Source organism: Branchiostoma belcheri, unplaced genomic scaffold (assembly GCF_001625305.1).
Source record: "Branchiostoma belcheri isolate BF01 breed outbred unplaced genomic scaffold, Haploidv18h27 scaffold12, whole genome shotgun sequence".
Taxonomy (NCBI): domain Eukaryota; kingdom Metazoa; phylum Chordata; class Leptocardii; order Amphioxiformes; family Branchiostomatidae; genus Branchiostoma; species Branchiostoma belcheri.
Window position 1 is genome coordinate 902,701 of NW_017802602.1, and position 23,939 is coordinate 926,639.

Genomic DNA, 23,939 nt, shown 5'->3' on the forward strand with positions numbered 1-23,939 from the left:
CTCAAAGTAAGCTGGATATAGCCGGTATAACTGCTCTTTGGCATAACACATCAGCCATAGACTTATTAATGTTTTAAACAAAACTTTTGCCTCCTGTTTGCAGCATTTCGTCCTCAGCAAGCAATCACATTGTAGCGACGCCCCCTGCTGGGCCGGCGTATGCTGCAGCTGCGGCAGGACAGACCAGTACAGGTGAGTCTTCTGCTGTTCAGGCTTCTGTTGTACATCCTGAAAGTACATGTACATGATGCTTCTCACATTCTAGCCTGGTCCGCTGTACTGCACATAGGTTTGCTTAGGCCTAGGAAATGTTGTGCTTCCCGTTTCAGTCCTGAAAAAATAAGGGTTGTTGTACCTCCTGAAAGTACATGTACAAGCTTCTCACATTCTAGTCTAGTCTGCTGTACTGCACATGGTTGCTTAAGCATGTCGGCAGAACGTACTGCAGAAACTTGCAATGTATTGGGCATAGCACTTCGGCAGAAATTCACTTATAAGGTTGTATTCGTGTATATAAGGTTAACATCCCGTCTGTAGTTTCTAAATGTTGTGTTGGAAAAGATATCCTCTGCAACAGGCAAAACTCTCATGATGCAATGGTGACCAAACATCCAACGAAAACCGTGAAAAATTAGGGTTTCGCGCAAGTGCAGTATTTTCTGCCGACGTGCACAGCAGCTACTACATGTACATGTAGGTGCAGAGCATACAAAGACTTTTTGTTTCCCTAATCTTGCCTTTTGATTGTAGTTGAAATTATTTTATGATAAAAGTGTTGTGAGCAGCACAGGTACTGTGCTTTTATTTTCAGGATTACAGTAAGTTATGTAGGGCAAGAGTACCTTAATACATGTAGCTGTAAGGATTATACAAATAATGGTACATTTTACCGGATAATGCTGTGTGTACAAGGTAAATCTAGTTTTGATTTTCGGCTGTGTTGCATGTGTGTGAAGACATGTCTCGCAAATTTGTTGTTTCTTGCCGTGTGTGTTGCACTGAAATTTTGTACGCGTATAAAGTGTATAAATGTAGTGTACACAAATGATTGTCATTGCTTGTGAGGTTCTGTGTTTGCCCAGAAAGCATGATTGTTCTCTTTTGCCATATTGAATACATGTAGGTGTCTATTGTACGTAAGCCATGGTTCTTTCTGTGTTCTGTTTTTGCACCAACTCCTGTAGCATGTTTTCTTCACGTCTGTCTGTCCTCTACTTCTCTGGTCACAACTGTAATGTTTTTCCTCTCTCGTGAAATTTCCACCGTAATGTTCTCTGTGCATGTGTTATTATCTTCTATGTATACCATCCACAAAATGTGTTCTTTGGCGTCAATGGTCAGATTTTGAAAGGCTGGGGTAAAATCTTGCGTTAGTATTCAAAGTATTCAAAATATCAAGAGACGTAATTTGGGAGATGCATGACTTTGTAAAACCTGAGTTTTGAGTGATGCATTGTTTTTGAAAACAGAAAAGGAGGATGCTGAAACTGTAGTCATCATTTTTTTTATCAGTCCTGCTTTTTTCCAAAGATACGGTATCGCCATAAGCGAAGCTTTCTGATAGTCAGTTAGTGAAAATATCTATCCCTAGCTAAAGCTATTTACGTCACGTATTCACAGCAGTGAAAATACTGCACATTCAAAGAAATTAGAATCCCTTTTATATCTCTAAGAGATAGACTGCTATCTGTAAAAATATCAATGTTTTTTATTTCGTACTGGTAGTGATACTAACAGGAAAGGACCAGATGTAGACCCCTTAAAATACCCACAACCCTCACCAACCCCTCTGTAGCTGTTCTGTAGTGGTTACTAGTAACTGTGTAGCCTCCACCAGGCCTTCTTACGGGGGTACAGATCCTAGAATTCGGTAAAAAAAGTAAAGGGAAACAGTTGGCTAGGAGAGTCAGTCCGCAAGAGGGTTAATGTGTGGGCAAATGAACTCTACGCTGGCTAAACTCCCCTAGTCATTTATTCCCCCTATTCCAAAAAGAACAGTTCCTCAAGCAACTGGATATGATTTTGGAAAGGGTCCAATCATTGAAATTATATCCAGTTGCTTGAGGAACTGTTTTTGGCGTTTCTTAACTACATGTACTACCTGGATGTCTGAACTTCACCAACATATTCTCCCTAAGGCTACACCAATTTAATTTCTTGGTTAACGGATTCGCCCGCTTCATATTTTTCTGATTTGCAAATAAAAATAAAAATTCAGAATCAACTGCAAAATGCTCATATTTTGCCCTGAACAGTTGAAAACAGTCCTTTTCATCCCAGTTGTTACAGTTATTCCATCTTTCAATGCAATTGTATCATTAAAAGTTCAAAATTCATTGTTTAAATTTTGAACCAGCCTGGTGTGTTGACTTCATGGCTCCTATCGTACCATTTCGGCCATAATAGGATACCCAAGCCTGTTTTTATTTTTATTTATTTTTCGCCCGCCCGCTCCATTATTTTTCTAGAAAAATCCGTTAACCAAGATATTAAATTGGTGTGGCCTAATGGCAAAATTTGCCTTTTTTTGAACCCTCGTTGTTAGTCTGGTGGAAACTTAATAAGTAACTGTGCATAGTATTACATATTTTGTGGTGCGTGTACCTAGAAGACTGACCTATGGTGTTTTCTCTGTGTTTGTCTCTCTGTGTGTTTGTGTGTCCGTCCGTCTGCCGCGTGTACTGTAGGGAGCAGTAGTCAGTTCCCCCATCCCCCCTCCCCCCTCTGGTTCTGCCTACGCTGCTGCCGCCGCCGCCACCCCCACACACAGTAGTGCCGCCTCTCTCATCTCAGGTACTGCACACGCTATACCTCCTTCTCTTCTCTAGCCTCCGTAGCAGGCTTATAGAACTGGGGGTTTGGTGGTCTTCGGCTGTTTTCTGATTAGCCTCCGTAGCAGGCTTATAGAACTGGGGGTTTGGTGGTCTTCGGCTGTTTTCTGATTAGCCCAGTTCTAAAAAGTGATCTCGAACCAGTTTAGCTCATTGACAGACGCTATATACAGTATTCACAGGTTCATTGTACCAGGGAATTTTTTTTTTAAAATGGGGGTAATTCAACCAGGCCGGCTATGTTGTCTATATGCAATCAGAAAATAGCACATAAAAGCTCCCAAAGACCCTGAAGACCCCCAAAACCCCCAGTTTTTGGAATGCTATGTAGGCTTTCTCTTCTCTATCTTCTTGTCGTTGCAACTAGTTCTCAGATCTGGGGTTTGTGAAACAATCACACACATGTGCAATATCTTTTACTGCAGTCCAGTTTCTTACTTACTGTAAGCCTTAAGCAATACATTGTCCATGATTATTATTTGTCCAACCTGAAATTACTTTTCTTTGTTAACATTGTTAATCAAACTCTACTACTGACTACTAACTTAGGGTTAACTGTAAATATTAATATTATGTTTTACTTTGTTCGGAAAATTTTGATCTCCATCAGTAAATATAGATTAAACTCTTCCAATACTTAACTATAATCTATATTTAACAGAATTACTTTCACTCCTTTATACTCCTAGCATTAGAATAGAATGTTAATCTGCTAACTGACAATATTGAATTGTCATACATGTCAGACCTGAGTGTCCAGTATTTTCAACAAATTTACTGTCCAGCATTTGTATCCCTCCTTGCAACACACCCCCTTTCTCAACATGGTTCCATCCAACTATCTGGCTTGAACCAGTACAATGCAGGGTGGTACCATTGTAGAAACAGGGGTGCTATAGACACTATTGTGTAATGTTGAAGGCACTTCTTGCTTGTTAACAGATCAGGGGTAGAAATACTGCCTGCATTTTTATGCAGTTTACTGCAGGTAAAATTAGATTTTACAAAATTATAACAGCACATAGTAAGTTAAAAATGCTTTAAAATGCGTTAAAAACCTTTTTTGTGAATTGAAATTGGCATAAGAAACTGGAGTGGCAGTAAAACCTGTCTGGTGCAGCTGATTTTGACTGTTGCCTGCACCAGTGCAGGTGTGCTGAATAACAGTATTTCTAGCCCTGCAGAACTGATGCATTGTCCACCTAGTGTTGTGTACCGGATTCAAGTCCAGAGGTTTATGTTCACAGTCTGAACCTAAATCCATGGCATATACAGAATACGGAAGGCAATTTTCCTTTATTTTGCAGCACAATGTTTCGACTATTGAAGATTTCAGGTGGTTTAGAATAAAAAGGGGAATGTGACATGACATTTTTTGTAAGTCTGGAAGTAGTTCCAGCGAACCGGTACACAGCACTCTGTCCACCCCCTCTACTGTCTGCACCCCCCTCCCCCCTGTAAACCCCAGTGTGTCCAACGTTGTGTTCCCTCTGCCGTCTCCTCTGTAGAGAACAGTAACCACGCGTCAGGCCCGGCATGGTCCGCAGTCACTGCACACCATAATGAGACATCACCATCAGGTAACCAGACAAAACTCACACACTAACTTTTTCTCTCCTTTTTTTTCCTTTCTCACATTCAAGGTATTTTGTTTCCTTTTCCAGGTGTTTTATCTTGTTTTGTGGCATTATAATATACATGTAGTTAACCAAACTACAAGCAAAACTGACACACACCCAAACTTTTCATTTGCTTTCTCTCCTTTTTTTCCTTTCTCACATTCAAGGTCTTTTGTTTCCCTTTCCAGGTGTTTTGCTCCGTTTTGTGGCATTGTTAACCATACTCCAACCAATTTAACTGACCCACCCCCAACTTTTCTTCTTTCTTCTCTTCAAGGTCTTTTGTCTCCTTTTCCAGGTTTTTCATTTCGTTTCGTGGCCACTAAGGTGTTGCCTGTTCTGAGTTTTACAGTCGTACTGGTTTCTACCATCTTGCACAGTGTTGAGCTATATTTTGTTGAAAGTTTGTCTCTTCTTCATTTCTGTTTTCAATACAACTCAGTTCCATGTGGAGTTTAAAATTAAAGTTGTTTTTTTATCCTTTTCCTGAAAGTCCTCTGGTGTGGCTTCTTGATGTTAGATGTTTTACCTATTGTGATGAAAACTAACACTCCTGACACAGTTATTTTCTGTTCACAGGCTCTTTTTTTGTGTAACAGCATTGTCTTTGTAATATTCATTGCCTCACATTCTTACAAGATTCCATCTTACAGATGGAAATTTTGACAACTTAATTGTACTGGTACAGTTTAGTGATTACTACTAGTAGGCATTCCTACAACCATCAGTGCTATTTTTAGGAACATATCTTGTTCAACCAATCTAAACTGACAGCACAAGCTGTTCCAAAGCAGCACAGTTGACAGGCACTTCTTACAAAGTGCCCCAAGAGCTACAGTGTGCACTTGACAATGTGTTATGTTCGCCATTTTACTTGTTTTAAAAATAAGAACCTGTCAAAAACACTGTAGCTCTGTCGACTGCAGGATGGCTTGTAGAATCATGATAATAATTATAGTAACTGGTTGTACATGAACAGTGTAGATATAAACTGCAATTGACAAGCAAGCTAAATCAGTCGCTGTAAAGTCTGATCCATCTTTGTTCCTTTGTCTGTAGAAATATCTTAAGAGACAAAACATCACATATATTAGTCTTAAAACGTACCCAGAGAGAGCTCCTACACCTTTCCAGTGTTGCAGCTCTGTATGCGTGTGTTATTTCTTTGTCAGTATGCAGTGAGATCCTGCACCTTTCCAGTGCATTTCTAACCTGTTTATGTCCTGTTTAGGTACAGCACAGCAGCCTAGGCCACCCGTCACACCGCCAACAGCCATCTCCAAACCGCAGCAGAGAATAACAGATGGGCAGCTATCAGGTAAGAAAACAAACTTCAGACTCAGTTCAGTTTTCTTTTTTCAAATACCTTTATGCTCTTACAAGCTAAGCACAGGTCATGGCAATAAAGTAGTAAGCAGCAGAGAATACCAGATGGGCATCAGGTACTATAACAGGATTCAGTTTTCTTTCTGCTTTTTCTTATCAGACTGAAATACCTCAAATTTTTTATTGTACATTTATGCTCTTACAAGCTAAGTACAGGTTATGGTGATAAAGCAGTAGTAGTACAATTACTGTCACAGTGTGGTATCTTACATATAAAATGGCTGATGTATAAACAGGTTCAACTTCTTGCTTCTTATTGTCCACTCGTAATCTGGTGAGGAATTTGTTTGGTTTCTGGCATAGTTGTTGACTTTTGGTGATGCACATTAGTAATACTATACTGTATGTTCATTGGCGATGTGCCTTCTTATGAAGGAAGTTTAAAAGGTCTAAACCTTCTTGTTCTAACTGTCCCATCCGTTAGAGCAAGGGTGGGACAGTTATTAGAGTTTTTTTTTTTTGCGCAGTAAAGTCATAGTCTATGAGACTGACTGACAGTAGTAGCTCTTGTTACGTACTGACTAAAAATTTGATAAACATGCAGCATTAAAATTTATCTGTAACGGTCTTATTTTTGTTGTTGTAACCCCAGAAGCGACAGCAAACAGCTTGAACCACACTGTGGGCTCTGTCCCGAGTAGTGTTGCCCCGACGCCACCCGTCAACTCTGCGCCTGGTCCCATCGTCAGCCAAACGCCCACACCGATGACCATTGCTGCTAACAGTGTTACCTCAACGTACGTACAGTTATAAGTTTTTGGCGTGTGTGTGTGTGTGTGTCTGTATGTGTGTGTGTGTGTGTGTGTGTCTGGTCCCATCGTCAGCCAAACGCCCACACCGATGACCATTGCTGCTAACAGTGTTACCTCAACGTACGTTACAGTTATAAGTTTTTGGCGTGTGTGTGTGTGTGTGTGTGTGTGTCTGTGTGTGTGTGTGTGTGTGTGTGTCTGGTCCCATCGTCAGCCAAACACCCACACCGATGACCATTGCTGCTAACAGTGTTACCTCAACGTACGTTACAATCAAATATTTTTCACTATCGAAAAACGGATAATGTCACAGTAAAGACTTTATTGCAGCTGTACACATACATTTGTAGTCCTAGTTTTCATTTACGTCGGTCCAGTGTTTCTTAGAGCTTCAGTCCTTGCTTTCTTTACTTTGATATAATGGAACTCGGATAGAACTTACATGTTAAAGATCGGATAGAACGCATGTTAAAGAACCCACCACACTTACCGAAAAGAGTAGGGGACCTCCTAGTGTGAGTTGTTCAAACGTTTTTTACAGTCCTATTGCTGCACGTGGGGTTGTATTGAGGTCACCTGAGTTAGCGCCGAATGGCAGCCACTCCAGACCCTTGCGATTTAGCCCCAATAGTTTGTAAGCTCCTCACAATTCAACTCTTAGCTGCGAAGAGAGAGTAGCCAGCCTACCCAATACAAATACGATAAATACTAAGTCTTAACATTGCCTGTTTTGTCCTCCAGCAAAGACCTTGCATTGCTAGGGCTGGCCAACATGTCGTCAGCTGCCAGCATGTCTGCTCCCTCCTCCCAACATACCTCTAACTCAATAGAACCATTCCCAGAACTACCAATAGGAGCTCAGGATTGTCTGTCACGATTGGACCCAATGAAATATTTTTTGCTCTTTCTGCCCCAACAAATCACTTAGAAATGTAATCTCAGGAGAGTTACACTTACAGACACAAGACTTTATAATCCTAATGTGTTGGAATAGAGTTCAACAACATTTACCATGATTACTACCAACGCAGATGAACTTTCATAATAAATATTTTTTTCAAATTTTTGTTTTCTCGTGCAGCAAAGACCTTGCATCGCTAGGGCTGGCCAACATGTCGTCAGCTGCCACCACGTCGGCCACCATGTCTGCTCCATCCACACCCGGCAAGTCTGAGCCCCTCATGAACGGGCCATCATCGCTCAACGCTGCCGAGTACAAGGTGAACTCACCCAGAACCAGAAAACTCTATCCTCACGGGCCATTTGCACAGATTGAAAACACGTGAAATCGGACTTGCAAATTGTTCTATCATCATCCTCACCAAAAACTCTCTCAATCCTCACGTTTTTCACAGATTTTTCATCGCTGTTTCTCAAAAAAAAAAACAGACTTTGTTTTTTCCTGTGAATGTGAATATCAGAATACTAATTGTTTTGTCATGAACACAGACCCAGAAAAGTCTCCCAATCCTAAAACCAACCTCTTTTGAAGAACAGTTCAGATCAGAAGTGCAAATTTATCTTTCAATCTTTTCCATTCTGAATGAACGAATCCTTTTCGATATCTTTGTAGATCATCATGTTACAAATCTCAAAGCAGATCTCTCATTTGATTACCTTTCTTGCATTGTGAATGAATGGCATCAAATAAATTCTTCTCCTGCATACACGTAATATTTCCCGCACAACGCAAATAATCAAGTCTATTTCTGATGATTTCATGATTCTTTGGAGTCAAGTGTCTGTTTAAAAGTAGGAAATTTGCTGCTGATCTGCAAACTTTCATCCAAATGTTGGCATGAAGGTATAGAAGAAAGTATAATGGTGTAGTTTCAAAGAGAAAGAAACTGCTTTTTTTCCTGTCAGACACTTTTCTTGTAGAAGGAAAAAAATTTAAATTTTTGTATAAAGAAAAACATCAAAATTGTCTGCCAAAATGAAATCAACTTGTGCTGCTGGTGTTCTTTAGCCTGGGTAAGGGCCTCTTGTGCAGTCACTTTTCACGCCCACCTTGCCTACACACCAATCTAAAGTTCTAGACTACCAAAAAACATTTTCCACTACAAGGCTACTTTGCTAATAGAATTCACTTCAAAGTACTCTGTACATTATTCCTAAAAATTTGCCAAATATTTCTGGCAGGTAGAAGCTTGTTGTATCCTTCCTTCTACCTGATCCTTTCTGCACACCTTAGTTCCTGATTTGGGCTGAGAGAATTCAAAAGCTGTTCACCAGGCTATAGGAACTCCAATTCTACCTTAAGAGCACGTCAGCAGAACGTACTGCGCCTGCGCGAAACGCTGAGTTTTCACGGTCTTTGTTGGATGTTTGGTCAACCTTACATCAGAATTTTGCCTGTTGCAGACGACATCTTTTCCGACACAACATTTGGAATCTACAGACAGGATGTTAACCTTATATTTGAGAACAGGACCTTATACAATGTATGAGACGTTCTGCCGAAGTGCTATGCACAATCCATTACGGGTTTCGCGCAGGTGCAGTACATTCTGCCGACGTGCTCACTCTACCTGAAGTGCCTTATTTGACCACCCTACTTACTGTCTTTCTGTTTTTTTGCACCTACAGTAGATGGCTATGCTCAGCTGCTCCTCCTGCCTGCAGTACAGTACTGTACATAACCCTTCCTGTATCTTTCAGTTTTCACAGATAACCACCAATTTGCTGTTCCTTTTCGGACAGGACCAGCAGTCTTCAGAATCGCTGACGTCGTTGAAAAGCATGGCGGAGAAGGCGGTGGTAAACGCAGGGTTGGAGGAGCACTTACAGACACAGCAGTTCAGTACTGACGACACAGGAGGTGGGGCTTCAGACTGACTCTCGATCCGTTGGCTGGCGTAACACAACCAGCATTCACCACAATCAGTATAGTTGGCCTCTCCCCAAGCAATGAAGGGTGCTCCCTTTCTCCCCAAAATCCTAGTACCTCTCCCTAAAAATGTTCAAATCTAAGGGTTTTCTCCAAGACTTTTTAAAAAGTATTTCCACAAAAGTTTGCTTATTTTTCATCAACCGATTATGGATCATTTTTCCCCTAAGAATTTCTGGGGAGACCCCAGCCACTGGTCCAGTTGTCTTTTGGCCTTGCATTGAGCAAACTAATGCTAAAAAAAAGAGGAGCACTTACAGACACAGCAGTTCAGTACTGACGACACAGGAGGTTCGTGGGATCAATCGATCGACCAACGTAACACAACTGAAGTTCACCACTGTTTCCTAGCATAGTTACCCACTCGCTATCACTACTCACTCACTATCCAGTTATCGTCTGTTGCTCCCGGTCTTCCAAGGGTTACACAGGCTTCTTGCACGGGAAAACTGAAGCTTGATGGCAGCCTGCCACTTGCCTCTATCCTTTAGGTTGATACCCATTGTTACTCATACTTACCACAAACTTAGTTCAGTGGTCTTTTGGCCTTGCATCAAGCAAACTAATGTTTAAAAAAAAAAAGAGGAGCACTTACAGACACAGCAGTTCAGTACTGACGACACAGGAGGTTCGTACGTGGGACTTCAGAGTGATTCTCGATTGACCGATCGACTGACGTGACACAACTGACATTCACCACAATCAGTATAGTAGCCTGTCCATACCACCAACTTAGTTCAGTTGTCTTCTGGCCTTGCATTGAGCAAACTGTAGGCCATGTTTCGTGTAACACAACCAACAGTTGACAGACTTTTCTCACAAGTGATGTTTGCTCTCCGTTTTTGGACTGACTTCAGTTGGTAGATAATAAAAATCAAGCATGGAAAGGTTACCTGAAATATCACATGCACCACAAGGTGTCAACAAAATGCCTTTTTCCTCCAATGTTCTACAAAGCTCAAGTACTGTTAACCTTTGTGTCCTGAAACCCTGACATTATTCTACATTTACCTTACTTGATAGTATTTTTAAATGTGACCAGAAATAGCTGAAGACTGTGCCCCCTACTGGGGCTAGTTTCGTTTAAAGTAGGTACCAAAGAAAACGGTTCGAAATGGAGTTTACCCTAGGATTTAGAGAAGCGAATCAAGTGTAAGAGCACCAAAACTTCAGATCTACAAACCCACTGGTTGTTGAATGAAGATACTTCTGACTAATAAAGTTTCTTGCCAGCCCCCCCCCCCCATCAGAAGTAGAACATGTAGCTAGAACTTTGCAATTGCTGTAAACCAATGATTAGCCAGGAGTTAGTGTTATTGTAATGTCACAACCCAGGCTATTGTTTACGTTACCACATAATAGACTAATGAGTAAAGAGACTTTTTTTACACAACCAAGTCTTTTATTTAGACGACGTTTCGGTGACCGTCTGTCACCTTCATCAGGGCAATTCTGACTGGTTCACCAGTTCCAACGGTTGCCCTGAGGAAGGTGACAGATGGTCACCAAAACTTCTGCTCAATAAAAAGACTTGGTTGTGTAAAAAGTCTCTTTACTCAGTGTCTTACCAACCTGATGAAACTATAATTCACAGATCCCCATACTAATATTTCGTGTTTCTTTTTCCAGCCTTCAGCAGCGGTAGTGCAGTACCCACAACACCAACCCTCTCAGACTCTGGCAGGCTAGCGAAAAGTAAGTCAGCAAACATGATGCAAACTTTAAAGCCATGCCAGCTTAATCTGTTGGTTCTTGGACATATTTGTGTTTACCGGGAACTGTATCTACAATGCTGTATCTGTATCTAGTATCTATTGTTTAATAACTGACCACAGTTTTGTGTATATCCAACAGTATGTTTGGGACCGCATTGTAGATGCATTTCCCTGTAACCACGCATATGTGTAGATATGTAAACATTGTATGTTTGGGAATGCACCTGTAGCAGCGACACCTGTGCTGCAGTGCAATGTGAACCAGTCAGAATTGCCCTGAGGAAGGTGACAGACGGTCACCAAAACGTCGGCTGAATAAACGACTCGGTTGTGTAAAAAGAGTCTCTTTACTCTGTGACTTACCAACCCGATGAAACTACATGTATTGAGGGATTATTTGTGCTTGTATTTGAACCCTGTAAGACTAGCCCTAAGGCTACATTTTTTGCAAATGGTACCAGAATAAAGCGCTGAATCTCTTCCTCTCTCTCCCCCAGTCTCATCCCTGTTCAGCAGCACAACGACAACAACGACAGACTCGCAGGCCAGCGTCGTGCCGCCGCCCACCACAGAAGCCCACCTTCAGCCCATCCTGGGTGTGGCGCCTCTCGGCCCCGTGCCACTCAGTAAGGACAACGTGTACGGCCTGGGCATGCTAGAGGCCTCCTACCACCACATGCCTCACCCGTCCGACTCCGAGAAGCTAAGGTAACTACTGCACTTCTGACTTACGGTCGCACGTTCGTGCACGGAACAGTGTTGGTGTGATCTACATGTGTACAAGCTCGGGAAACCGAAAGAAAGGTTCCAGAGCCAAAAATAGAAGGCAGGTTTCACAGCCAAAAATGTTTCCTAGCCAAAAACAAAACAAAGGTTTCAGAGCCAAAAACAAAAGGAAAGTTTCACAGTCAAAAACAAAAAAGTTTTCACGGCCAAGAACAAAAGAAAGGTTTCACATCCAAAAACAGTCATGACTTTTTGACTGGGTGTTTGCAATGTTTGGTTTTGACAGCTGAGAAAACAAAACTCGTGTCTTGTTCTAGTTCCCAGAATTAACATGAACAAGAACTTTACCTTCTTGATAGACTGAAATCTTTCTAAACAAGAAGTCAGATGTTGGCAGCAACTTCACATCCAAAATTCCTTTTTCAAAACTTGTAGATATCTGATTGAGCAAGCAAACCAGAGCTATGAAATTTTGAATACAAAATGTAACTTCATCACATCCAACACTGGCAAAGATTACAGTTCCAAAGGCATGTTGGGTGTTGTGTGGTCATCATTACTGTACTGTTGTAGTTGTTGTTTTACCTGCCTTGTTGTCAGTGGTGATGCCGGAGCGTCCCCCGTTTGTGCACTACCTTTTTTTTTCCTTGTGTGTGGGCCTGAGACTTTATTTTTAGTTGGCTGTGGTCGGGGCTGGCTCCTGTACGTGGTGTGTGATTGGCTCTCCCGACCGTACGCGCCCCCCCACTCTTGTGACCATGCAACGTCTCTCGTGGTGGAGTGTCCTATCCTTGCATGCAGGCCGAGCAGACTGCATGTGGTACCTCCTCCTAAAGCCGGTGTTGTACATAAACTGTTCTCTAGAGGAGCACCTACCTGTATGTTATAAAGGGAGTACTTTTTAGATTGTTTTTATTTTTTTTTATTTTTTAAGTTCTAGCGTACACTGCATCACTCAGCATGACTTTGATGTATAATTGATGTTGAGGTGTAATGCACTCAAGACTACAGTCTCTGGCTCAAAGTTTCTCTCGTCTCAAAGGCATCACGGTTCCTCAAGATCAGAAAAAAGAAAGTGGGGGCCCATATCAACTCAGAATGTTATTTAGAGTGAAAACTTTTGGTCCAACACAAATTAGTTCTCTCACCTAGAGCTTTCGACCAGTCACTCTGGTCTTCCTCAGTAGACTGACCCAGTGAGGCTTGTCACGTGGCTTCTTTGAAGTGTGACGTCAACACTGGGTCAAACATGTAACTACCAACACAGATGAACTTTCATGATAACTCAGAATGATCACTGTCTTTGCAAAGACAGGATTTGACTGAAGCTGTATTTGGGAATAACGCAAAGAAATTGCTTCAGTGCTTTATATGTTTAGTCGAGCAAACTTTGTTCGTTAAAATTCTGTGTGTTCATTTCTGTTCAATGAAGAAAATCTTACAAAAGTACGAAAAATTTCTTCTGCTACTTTAAAAAAAATTTCTACTTCCCTTGGGGCCAAAATCAGATTTGTTCAACCATTAATTTATGATAGGAATATGATGCAAGATATAAAAACAGGATTTAAAAGACAGCATAAAAAATGAAATTTGTTCATTGAAATGTCCAATGTTTGGTTACTCAGTATTGGCAGAAAAAGGGGGTGTAGCTTGTAAGGACAGCTGAGTTGGTGACATACAATGCAGGACCCTACGGACTATGAACATGTTGATGCCAGTTGAGACAGAGCACTCTGAACCAGACTGTAGCGAAGCATACACATCCATGTGCATGTGTGAAGCACACATACTACTATGTGCATGTGTATGTAGTTCTTGCACATGCCACTACTACAACTTTTCGTGTTTTCTTTCTTATTCCTTTCCACGCTGTTGTGGCGAGTTGTTAAATCCCAACAACGACACTACAACACTTACCTACCCTCCCAATCATTATCAATGAAAACAACAACTGAACTTCCACCTGATGTGTAGCTTCACAACATGTACTCTCATTGTTCAACAGAAAGTCAAGAGGATTATTGGTCTCTGTTGTTTCCAGACAATACCTGCCCAGAAACCCGTGCCCCACACCGCCTTACTACCCCCAGCACCCGCTGCCTCACTCGGACAGCCTGGAGTTCTTCACCAGACTATCCACAGAAACTCTCTTCTTTATTTTCTACTACTTAGAGGTGAGTTGTTAGGTAGTATACTAGCTGTAGTAGTATTAGTTGTAGTAGTAGTAGTAGTAGTAGTAGTAGTAGCAGTAGTTACTGTAGCTGTGGTGGTAGTAGTAGACTCTCCACAGAAACTATCTTTATTTTCTACAACTTAGAGGTGAGTTGGTGGCTAGTAGTAGTAGTAGCTGTAGCAGAAGCCTTAGTAGTAGTAGTAGTACTGAAGTAGTAGTAAAAGTAGTAGTAATAGTAATAGTAGTAGCAGTAGCAGTAGCAGTAGTTGTAGCAGCAGAAGTAGTAGTAGTACTGATAGTAATAGTAATAGTAGAAGAAGCAGCAGTAGCAGTAACAGGAGTAGTACTAGATATATTTAATCTTCAATTTGTTGACTTGCAAGGGGGCATTTTTGACTGTATTTGGATAACTGCTCTGTCCATACTCTGATCTTATTTTTGTAAAATAAATTTCTGTTGTTGCGTCTGAAGTAAAGAAAATGTCTCCTTGTGTTTCAGGGTACGAAGGCTCAGTACCTAGCAGCTAAGGCGTTGAAGAAGCAATCGTGGAGGTTCCACACCAAGTACATGATGTGGTTCCAGAGGCACGAGGAGCCCAAAACAATCACGGATGAGTATGAACAGGTGGGGAGGATACAGGGCAAATACAGGAGTAGTTTTTACAAATAACAACAAACAAAACAAAACATAAACAATCACGGATGAGTATGAACAGGTGGGGAGGGAAAAAACACAGTAGTTTTTTACAGAAAAAAAACACAGTAGTTTTTACAAGTACATGTTACATAACAACAACAAAACAAGAAAAAAAAATGGGGTGGGGTAATGATGATGATCAATGGTTTATTCGTATATAAATCACTTGCAGCCCGGAGGCTATATTCAGTGCAATACAGTCTTACTCAAAACTTGTTCTGAAATAAAACATAAACATTTGGTATCATCATATTACAATAAGAGGTGGTAATAAACACATACATGTACATTCCTAAGATCCCAAGTTAACTACTTTAAAACTATAAAAGCTTGGTATATACATAATACCATCACAGAAAAACTTCAAGACAAATCATCGTGGTGGGACAACTGTTACCAAGAATACAAGAGAAACACAGCACACTTACAAAAAACAATCTCAGATGAGTATGAACAGGTGGGGAGAAAAAGAGGCTGAACACTCGGGGCTTTGCTGTTATCCCTAACCATCATCGTATGTCTGTGTAACACTTTGTATGGATTGCTATAGTTTCATGCATGCATGTATGTAATGTCCCACGTGGATGCCTAATAGACTGACCCAGTAGCCCCACCCTTCTCCATTTAAATGTAGAAATGCGAACTAAAAGCATTTTAAAATTTGACGGCCATTCAGCCACTCCCTCATTGCACCACTAATTGCCATCATGGTCATCATTTATTTATTTATTTAATTCAGACCCCTAGCCAATATGCATACAAGAACAGATTAACAGGAGATTGAAACATGGCAACAAACACAAAGAAAATCAAACAGTACCTTTTATACCTGGTAAGCTAACCTGTGTTGTCTGTACTCCCGTTTCCCAGGGCACGTACATCTATTTTGACTACGAGAAGTGGGGCCAACGGAAGAAGGAGGGGTTCACCTTTGAGTACCGGTACTTGGAGGACAGGGACTTGCAATGATGGCTGGCGTTTTGGTCTCGCTGGCACGGACTCTCACTTAACTCTCATCTGTCGTGTGCTACGACTTGTTTACTACTACGGTGTGCAGAGAGAAACACCACACGATCATTGTACACATCTGTTTTCTAGATTTTCAAGGCCCTGAGAGTTTATGTACTGTACAAAATATGAGGTTGAATAATATTATTAGATAACAATTCTTCTTATGAAGATGAATAATTATGATGAAGAAGAAGAATGATGATTTTTCAGAAAAAGGAAAAACTTCTTAAAACTTGGACAGAGAGAGAGAGAGAGAAAAAACGACAGTTGTTTTGTTTTACTTGTACACATGACGAACTGCACATCTTATTTTTGTACAGCATGGACAGACAGACAGACAGATGTGCCAGTTACTAAGGTAACCGTTACCATGGTAACAACCTCCAGCTGTACGGATTGCTACTGAATGGATGATGACAATAAAACATGGTCCTTCCTGCTTATTGGTAGTCGACTCCGATACAGTCTCTCACAAATATGGTGTAATACTACATGTACATGTTATAGCCTAGTCAGTAGTGGCTTTGCATTTGGAGGTCTCAAGTTCCAACACTGGTCAGAAGGTACTAGTAATCTCAAAGCAGATCAGCCAACAGTGGCTAATGGATACTCCAATGGCCTATGGAAACTGCCTTGCCACCGTATGATCTGCTTGGAGATTAGGCAGATCATGAAAAGACGCATCACCAAACAGTAGGGGTACTAGTAATGGTTTATGACCTTTCAGCTATCAGTGAATTTAGATTTGCCTATTCCATAACAGGGCTGTGTATTATAGAAGTCGTCCCTACTCAAAATGCTAAGTAAACGACAATCATTGCACAGCTTTGGACATAGCGCCGTGCCCATGCAGTGCCGTTGTGTCGACCACTAGTTAAAAGCAGCACCTTGCGGTTTAGGTAGGAACTGCAGGGTCATGGCCAAGTAGTAACTGTAGGTTGCATGCCATGTCAAACTATGTTTAATTTTGCTATTTAGTTAAGAGAATTTGGCGTGTTATGATTAAGTCCAAAGGGAGCAGACGCGTTGATTCCTGTCAGGTAAAGCTGTTTGGCTTGGCTTACGACATTAGGGGTACGTCACGAGAAAGGTATTCACCTTCATTGAAGCGTGCATAATGTGCCAAACCCTTTATCATGGCCATTTCCTTGTCGGTGTCATGCTGAAAAAGTCACGTCACTTGAAAAACGATTTCCTGCGTAGTTTTCCTGATCATACCCACTCCAAGAAGATTTTAAAGTTTCGGCTTATTTTGGACGTTTTTCAGGGTAAAATTTATCCGGATTTTTGTACCAGTAGTTACTTTTTGTCAGTCAAACTGTGACGTATTGGAAGCTGCCCAGTGCTGAATACTGTCTTGCCAATGTCTAATATTTGCCAGTTGGATAAGGTGTTGTAGCCAAAAGATCTGCTTGGAGATTACACATCACTTGAGAAGTTACTCGCGACGACGATGTCGGCAGGAAAGTTGTGTGGGCTCTTAGCCGTCCTCCTGGTGGCCTGGTGCTGCGGATGTGCGGGCCAGCCGACGCTTAGCCCCGGCGTACCGGGCGCGTTCGACCTGCACGCGAAGTACGAGCAGACGGGCCGGTGTTCGTACGTGCTGGTGGTCCCGGGGGCCGGGGAGGGAACCTGTTCGGGAGCGCCCGACGGCCAGATCCGAGAGGTACGTGCATCTGTTATAGCCTAAGCCCTGAAGTTAAGTAAAACGAAGTATTCATCGTCTATATATATTGAAGTGACTATGATGATTGTTGAATACAGGTTGTTTCGCTACATTGTCGGTAGGCTAACTAACTAGCCTAGATGCCAGACTGTTTTGCCCACAGAACATTTTGGTGGCCCGACCCCGCTTACCCTGGCTACCAAACTAGTATCGGGCCTTAGCCCTTTTCCTTCGGTCCCGCCTATCTAAATTAACGCCATTTTGTCCGGCCCTAGAACTCCTGGGTTCAACTCCTCCGTGGCGGTAATTTAGACAGGCGGGGGAAGGGCTCTTGACCCCGCTAGAGTCTGGCACCCAGTAGTTTACCAAGGAGCTAACGAGTCGACTTCTGAAGTTCTGCCAAGTAGGGAAACGTACTGTTCGGGCATAGATGTAGCGAACTGACAATGTCGCCTTTTTTATCGGTTGATTTTAACCACGACTTGCTTCTGCTAAGCAGACCAGACACGTCGCGTCACCCCCACTCTTGTTGACTGCACTGTATTATAACGCGGGCCTGTCTAAGCTCTCTTTCCAATATTAGCAATACACGTGGCTGACGGCGTTACATGTAAAGTCATACGTAACCTACATAGACTAAGGACCATTTCACATTGTTTTCCTGGTGTCTACATGTAAATGTTCATCATGACCACAGCTACAAAAGTGGCGTAAAAGTAGAACATTAAAATGGTCTTCAGGAGCGTTCGCTTGAGTGGCAGTGAGTTATGACATGTAAACAAGTTGAGACTTGTCGGACAGGTATGGATGTTGCGTCGGTGAATGCGCAATGAGGCATGTCATTGCTACGTGCCAAATGGCACTGCCGGGGTGCAACCAGGCGGAATTGATCGAGTAAAGTAAGTCACGTACGTTGACACAACAGCACCAATTGCAACCTGTTGTTAAGCTAAAAAAAAAAGCAGTTAATTAATAGAATTAAGATCATTTGTATCATGAAAATTCCTGCTAACGATATCGTTTTTCTTTATGCCGGATCATACCAAAAAAAGGACACGAAATACATGTGTTTGTACATGTATCTGCAAATCTAATGGACTCGGACGTAAGATATCGCCTTCTATTTTTGCCGAAAGATGCGCGTGTGTCCTTTAGAATAGAAAATATCTGAAGAAAACACAGTGCGTACACCAATATACATGTGTATTTTTATTGACAGGACCTTGAGGCTCTAGACGCCAGATGTAGGAACACCAGTGCCGAGCTGACGGAGGTCAAAGTTCAGCTGTTACGCGAAACAGTTCGCAACAGAGAGTTGGAGAACACAGTACTGGTGCAGGTATTTTCTGGGTTTATACTATATACAGAAGAACTTTATTGCACGACAATTGTACAGGGTATATTGTATGGCAAATAGGTAACAATAAGTAGCAAAGTAAAATAGATAGGTATAGAATAAAACTTAACAACTTATATATAGGATGCGAAACCACGACACGTGCATATACAGGGAAGATGTCTTATGGCCGACTGGTCAGCGGAAATGAGACCGAGAGCTCGATTCCTTTTGTAAGACGTTGTGTCCTTGGGAGAGGCACTCCGCCCAGGATAGGCCCCGCCCTCGCCCATTGTGCCCTAAACACAGTGACCCAATGTCTCTGTCCTGAATTGAACTTGAAATACTATGGGACCTCTACCTTTTTTACTGTTTAAACATGCCAACATGCCGCTTCAGTGTAGTAAAAAAAATGTTATTTAACGTTTTCATAAAAGCTACCTTTCATGAAGTCTATTGGAAAAATCAGGCAATGGTTTTCCATTCTGTAGATGTTTTTCTCTGTATTGACTTACTGATTTGTGGTGTATTTTGTCCGTACAGGGTCAGAAATTGGAACAACTGGAGCGGCTGGTGCAGACTCTTGTGGACAACCAACAGTCTGTTGAAGGTAAGACATTTCCCTCCGACACAAAGTGCAATGTAAATTTTTAGTAGAAATAAAGATAATACATCTTTAGACTGCATTATAAATACACAGACATATTGTAGGTAGCTGTAGACTGTATAAGTGGTCGAGTGGGTGCGCAGCCACCAAGCTCACTTGTCAGCATGTATGATAAAATGCATATTTACAGATCTTTTCCCAAGCAGGGGTCAAATTGCAGTATGTACCTTTACAAACTCGACATAATGGCGCCCTATGTATTAGCTATATCAGCCGGCAGCTTTATACAACTGTGTTAATTCAGCAATCTAGATGAGTTAACCCTTTCGTTGGTTTCAACAATTACACTGTTTTACTAATGGAACATTGTCAGTGTCCTATGCATTTTGATGGCACCCCACTTATTAATTATAATTTATAACGTATAATTATAAAGTTATATTTTGTTGTTGTTTTATTACGTTTTACCAGCTCAGTGGACGGAGTGGGGACCGTGTAACGTGTCCTGTGACGGAGGGCTGCGCACGCGCTCACGTACGACGTGCTCGTCCCCAGGACAGTGTGCGGAGGAGACGGCATATCGCCACTGTGGCCTCCACCCCTGCCCGGGTACGTACAGTTTTATAGCCTCTACCAGGCTTCGGGAGGTGGTTGGAAAGAGTAGAAATCGGCCAAATAGTGATATAGCTCCCGGAAGCGGCAAACTGTTCTCTCCAGCAGACCTTGGCATGCTATCTCTCTATTTGGCCGATTTCTACTCTTTCCAGCCGCCTCCCGAAGCCTGGTACAGGCTAACACTCTGACACAAAAAATAAAGCATGCCACTTAATTGATGAGAATAAGATTAAAGGAAGAGAATAATGGAGGTAGAAAAAATAAAATGATAAAGGGTAAGATCAGGAAATTGCAATGTAATGAGGAAGAAAAACAGGAAAAGAAAAAAAACAGAAGGAAAGTAGAGAACAGCTTTGGAACCACTCTCACCATGATACAGCAAATATTTTCATACAGATTTCTCTTTTCTCCGGTCAACTTAACTTTGCATGGCCGAAGATCGTTCTGTAAGATATACAACCATAGTCTTTGCATTTCCTATATAATTATACAATTGCGTCTGGTCCTTTCCTCAGTTTTCAAAGCTTGCGGAAGCAACAACTATTGTTACGGGATCACGAGCTCCTTCACGCGATCGGAATGCCGGGACGGACTGTGCGTCTGTACAGCCGAGAACTACAATCTGTACACGTGCGAAGGTACAACCATTGGCTTTATAGCTTTTCGGCTGCAATGCAAAACAACGAGAAATATGATTTCAGCAGCACTCTTGTACATTCATAATATAGAAGTTGGTCACTTCTGTGTTGTAGTTCTCAATGATATGTTCTCAGTTCCTTTTGTATGTTTAACTTCATCTCTACAAGCAGCAAATATTACCATGGTCCATATGCATTATACTGAGACATTCCATTTCCAGTTGAAGTTGGGAACTGCACGATATTTCGCGGCACGGAATCTGTCGGGCTGGGGGTGGCCGCTCCAGGTACCTACCGCCTGGGACCGAGAAACAGCTGCGTCACGGACGATAACAGGGAACGAGAGGTCCACGTCATAGGTGAGCGGCACAGGGAGACTTTTTAGAACTTTTATAAACTTTTTTTGTATATATTTCCACAAGACGTGGTGACGACACACTTAATTTTTTTCAACTTATATTAATGCCGCCACCAACACAGGAGACAATACAATACTCATTTTCACCTGAGCGAAGTGAGGAAACGTTTGAGAAGGGCACTTTACGCGACTTTCCTCACTTCTCCCAGGCATAAAGTGTAACTGACTTCGGTTGGCGAGGTAAAAGGCGGTGGAAGGAGAGGGATGGCCTCCACCTTCCAATACCATGTCCTAAACACAGTGGACTGCCCCTATAGCATCAAAAGGGCTATGAAACTACTGTTACCCTTTACCATATCACGTTACAACACTGAGTAACCTACTCAGGTTCAATAAAGCTATCGCAAACAGTGTCACATGAGCCTCAACCTCTATTTTTTAAATTGTTAATATCGATTTGTGTCTTCAATGTATTTATGTCTTTTTAAATGTATTCACTGTTTTTCCATGTATGTGATTACTAGTATGTAATTTTAATGTTTGAGCCTTGGAAGACTTCCTCAGGAACCTACGGCAACGCGACCTACAACTCGTACCGGACCCCGGACCGACTCGTGCCCAAAGACTGGTTTAACGTAAAGCTGGTGCAGAGAGGTCCGCTCACCAAGCCGCTCGTACTGGTCATGGCGTCTTACTACCCCATGGCCTGGGCCCTCGATATACCGGAGGGCGTTACTAATATCGATACAGTTCACATGGTACGTTACAGGTTACATTTCTCGTTCGTTCGTTCGTTCATTCATTCATCCGATCATTCACTCACTCAGACTCTTTCCTTTCTTTATATCTCTATCTTGGGAGAGGCCCATAAAATAGAATATGTACAAATATAATGTACAATTACTTTCAGTCATTCTTTGCAATCCATCCAATGGTATTTCTGTTTTCAATCACAAATAGTTGTTGATTAAAACACAATGTTCATGGTTTTATTTCTGTGATATCATTCTCTATGTTGAATCTCCTTCTTTACTTCCTATGGCCATTTTCTCCGCTTGTGTTTTCTCTTCTTGTGTTCATCCTTGGCCTTTTTACGCCAAAAAACAGTTACTCAAGCAACTGGATATGATTTTGGAAACGGCCAGACGGCCTTTTTAGTGTAGTCCTATCAGAACTTGTGTAACGTGTTTAAACCCCCGTGAATTTTGCAGAGTGGACAGACGTCTCCCAGTTTCGCAGCGAACTCCCAAGTTTCCGCACCTTCCGGCGTCGTGTCCAGAACTGTCATCGACTGGATCCATTACGGCTACGGATACGACCACACAGGTACCTTATTAACAAGTAGAAAAACAATATCACCTTAGGCCACACTAATTTAACTTGTTGGTTCTCGGATTTTTTAAAGAAAAAATTGAAGCGACTGGATGAAAAAAAATAAAAATACTAGTAGTCTAGGCATCCTATTATAGCTCCAAATGCTACGATAGGAGCCATGAAGTCAACACAATGAATTTTGAACTTTTAACCAAACCACTGCATTGATAGATGGAAAAACTGAAACAACTAGGAAGTGCAACAACTGCATTACATATTGCAGTGGATCCGGAAATCTTACAAACCACACAAATATGTCCCCGTTAAAAGTTGATGTATCAAGCTTTTCAGTACGTATCAAGCTTGCATTTCAGCACCACTGTTTATTATTTTCTCCATATATAGGTGGTTCCACCGCCCTTTTTCTGAAGAAGGTCAATGAACTCTACGGCCCAGTGACGTCATTCACGGGCTACCAGCACTTCAAGTCCGTCATCTTGCAGGTTGGAGGGGATCCGCTAGAGGTCGTGGATGACCCAACTTCGTAGTCAAGGCATTACAAATGCCGTATGGAGGCCAGTACACATATCTGGTTAAACATACCATTTTTGGAAAGGTTGAATTTTTGCTTTTGAGTTATTTGTACCTTCCCGTTACTGTTATTTGTACGTTCCTCTTACAGTTATTAGAAAGTTCATTGCAAATACTTGCCCGAGGGCTAATTGCAGTTACAAACAACATAAGAAAGAAAATACAATGGTATGTGAGACCATATCTACGTCTAGCATTATACTATATTCTACAACATACATGGTACTAGTTTTACTGGGTTTGTACGTTCCTGTTACAGTTATTTGTACGCTCCTGTTTATTTTGTTGTAGTACGTGGTAGGTTCTGTGTGTCCTGAAAATTTCATCCTCTGCGACATTGGGAAGGCATCAGGGATACCTGAAAAGCAGATCAATGGATCTGAGGTATTTCCTGGTGAAATAAATAAACTTGAAACTTGAACTTGAAACTTGGCAGAAAATTCTGTCGTCAAGCAAATGCTTCTCGAGGCACTTTACCCAATACTTCAGCCCAATAAATCATATTAAAATGACATGTTAATGCAATTATGCATGGATAACTTAAAAGTCATATAACATTATCGTTATCATATAACATTATAAGTACATAAAACAATTTGTCTGTAGTTGTACATAAGGTAAGTATACATATATATGTATATAACAGGCGAATCGTTGGTTGGATGCAGAAATTTTTAAAAGCAATGACTACATCTACAAGAAAAATGCGGTTGGGTAACGGCGTATGAACCCCCACATTTCGGCGTGTCGTCATGGTGGTATAATAGGCAAGGCCGGTCGATAGAGACGCTGCCATCAAGTTCTCCTGCAGGAACCGCTGGTATGAATGGGTCTATAAACCGGCAGAATGGCAGGAATCCGTCTTGGGCTGGATAGAATTGTTGACCGTAGTTCATTGTGTGGTTCTAGTAGGAATCTAGCCTCTAGCTACAGCTTCGTGAGTGGCACTCCTTTTGCAGCCCAACTCCCCCGGCATGTTATCTGTCTATTTGGCCAATTTTTACTTTTTCCAGCC

The 23,939-nt window shown here is 41.7% G+C and overlaps 2 protein-coding genes across 7 annotated transcripts in view; both read left to right on the forward strand.

The window, feature by feature from the left end:
• The window catches only part of LOC109462742 (CCR4-NOT transcription complex subunit 3-like), a 37,037-nt gene extending 20,799 nt beyond the window's left edge, over positions 1-16,238 (forward strand). For 2 of the 6 annotated variants that reach the window (XM_019759309.1, XM_019759311.1), the window contains exons 13-23: positions 104-192; positions 4,340-4,411; positions 5,682-5,768; positions 6,429-6,573; positions 7,670-7,808; positions 9,250-9,409; positions 11,108-11,173; positions 11,691-11,901; positions 13,925-14,093; positions 14,591-14,716; positions 15,659-16,238. In XM_019759309.1, the coding sequence (XP_019614868.1) occupies positions 104-192; positions 4,340-4,411; positions 5,682-5,768; positions 6,429-6,573; positions 7,670-7,808; positions 9,250-9,409; positions 11,108-11,173; positions 11,691-11,901; positions 13,925-14,093; positions 14,591-14,716; positions 15,659-15,757 (1,363 nt within the window). In that variant the 3' untranslated portion in view covers positions 15,758-16,238. The remainder of the gene's footprint in view (positions 1-103; positions 193-4,339; positions 4,412-5,681; positions 5,769-6,428; positions 6,574-7,669; positions 7,809-9,249; positions 9,410-11,107; positions 11,174-11,690; positions 11,902-13,924; positions 14,094-14,590; positions 14,717-15,658) is intronic. The other 4 variants (XM_019759312.1, XM_019759313.1, XM_019759315.1 and 1 more) reach the window with 4 other exon arrangements.
• A 1,014-nt stretch (positions 16,239-17,252) lies between these two features.
• Positions 17,253-23,345, forward strand: LOC109462751. The gene is made up of 6 exons (XM_019759327.1): positions 17,253-17,465; positions 18,685-18,804; positions 19,345-19,411; positions 20,883-21,027; positions 22,299-22,345; positions 22,739-23,345. The coding sequence occupies exons 1-6, from the start codon at positions 17,253-17,255 to the stop codon at positions 22,879-22,881; spliced, it is 735 nt and encodes a 244-aa protein (XP_019614886.1). The 3' UTR covers positions 22,882-23,345.
• The last annotated feature ends 594 nt before the right edge of the window (positions 23,346-23,939 follow it).

Coding starts and splice junctions, on each gene's coding strand:
- LOC109462751 (XM_019759327.1), top strand. CDS start 17,253: ATGTCGGCAGGAAAGTTGTGTGGGCTCTTAGCCGTCCTCCTGGTGGCC. Junction 18,805..19,344: donor AGAACACAGTACTGGTGCAG/GTATTTTCTGGG, acceptor TTGTCCGTACAG/GGTCAGAAATTGGAACAACT. Junction 21,028..22,298: donor GTCCACGTCATAGGTGAGCG/GCACAGGGAGAC, acceptor CGTCGTGTCCAG/AACTGTCATCGACTGGATCC.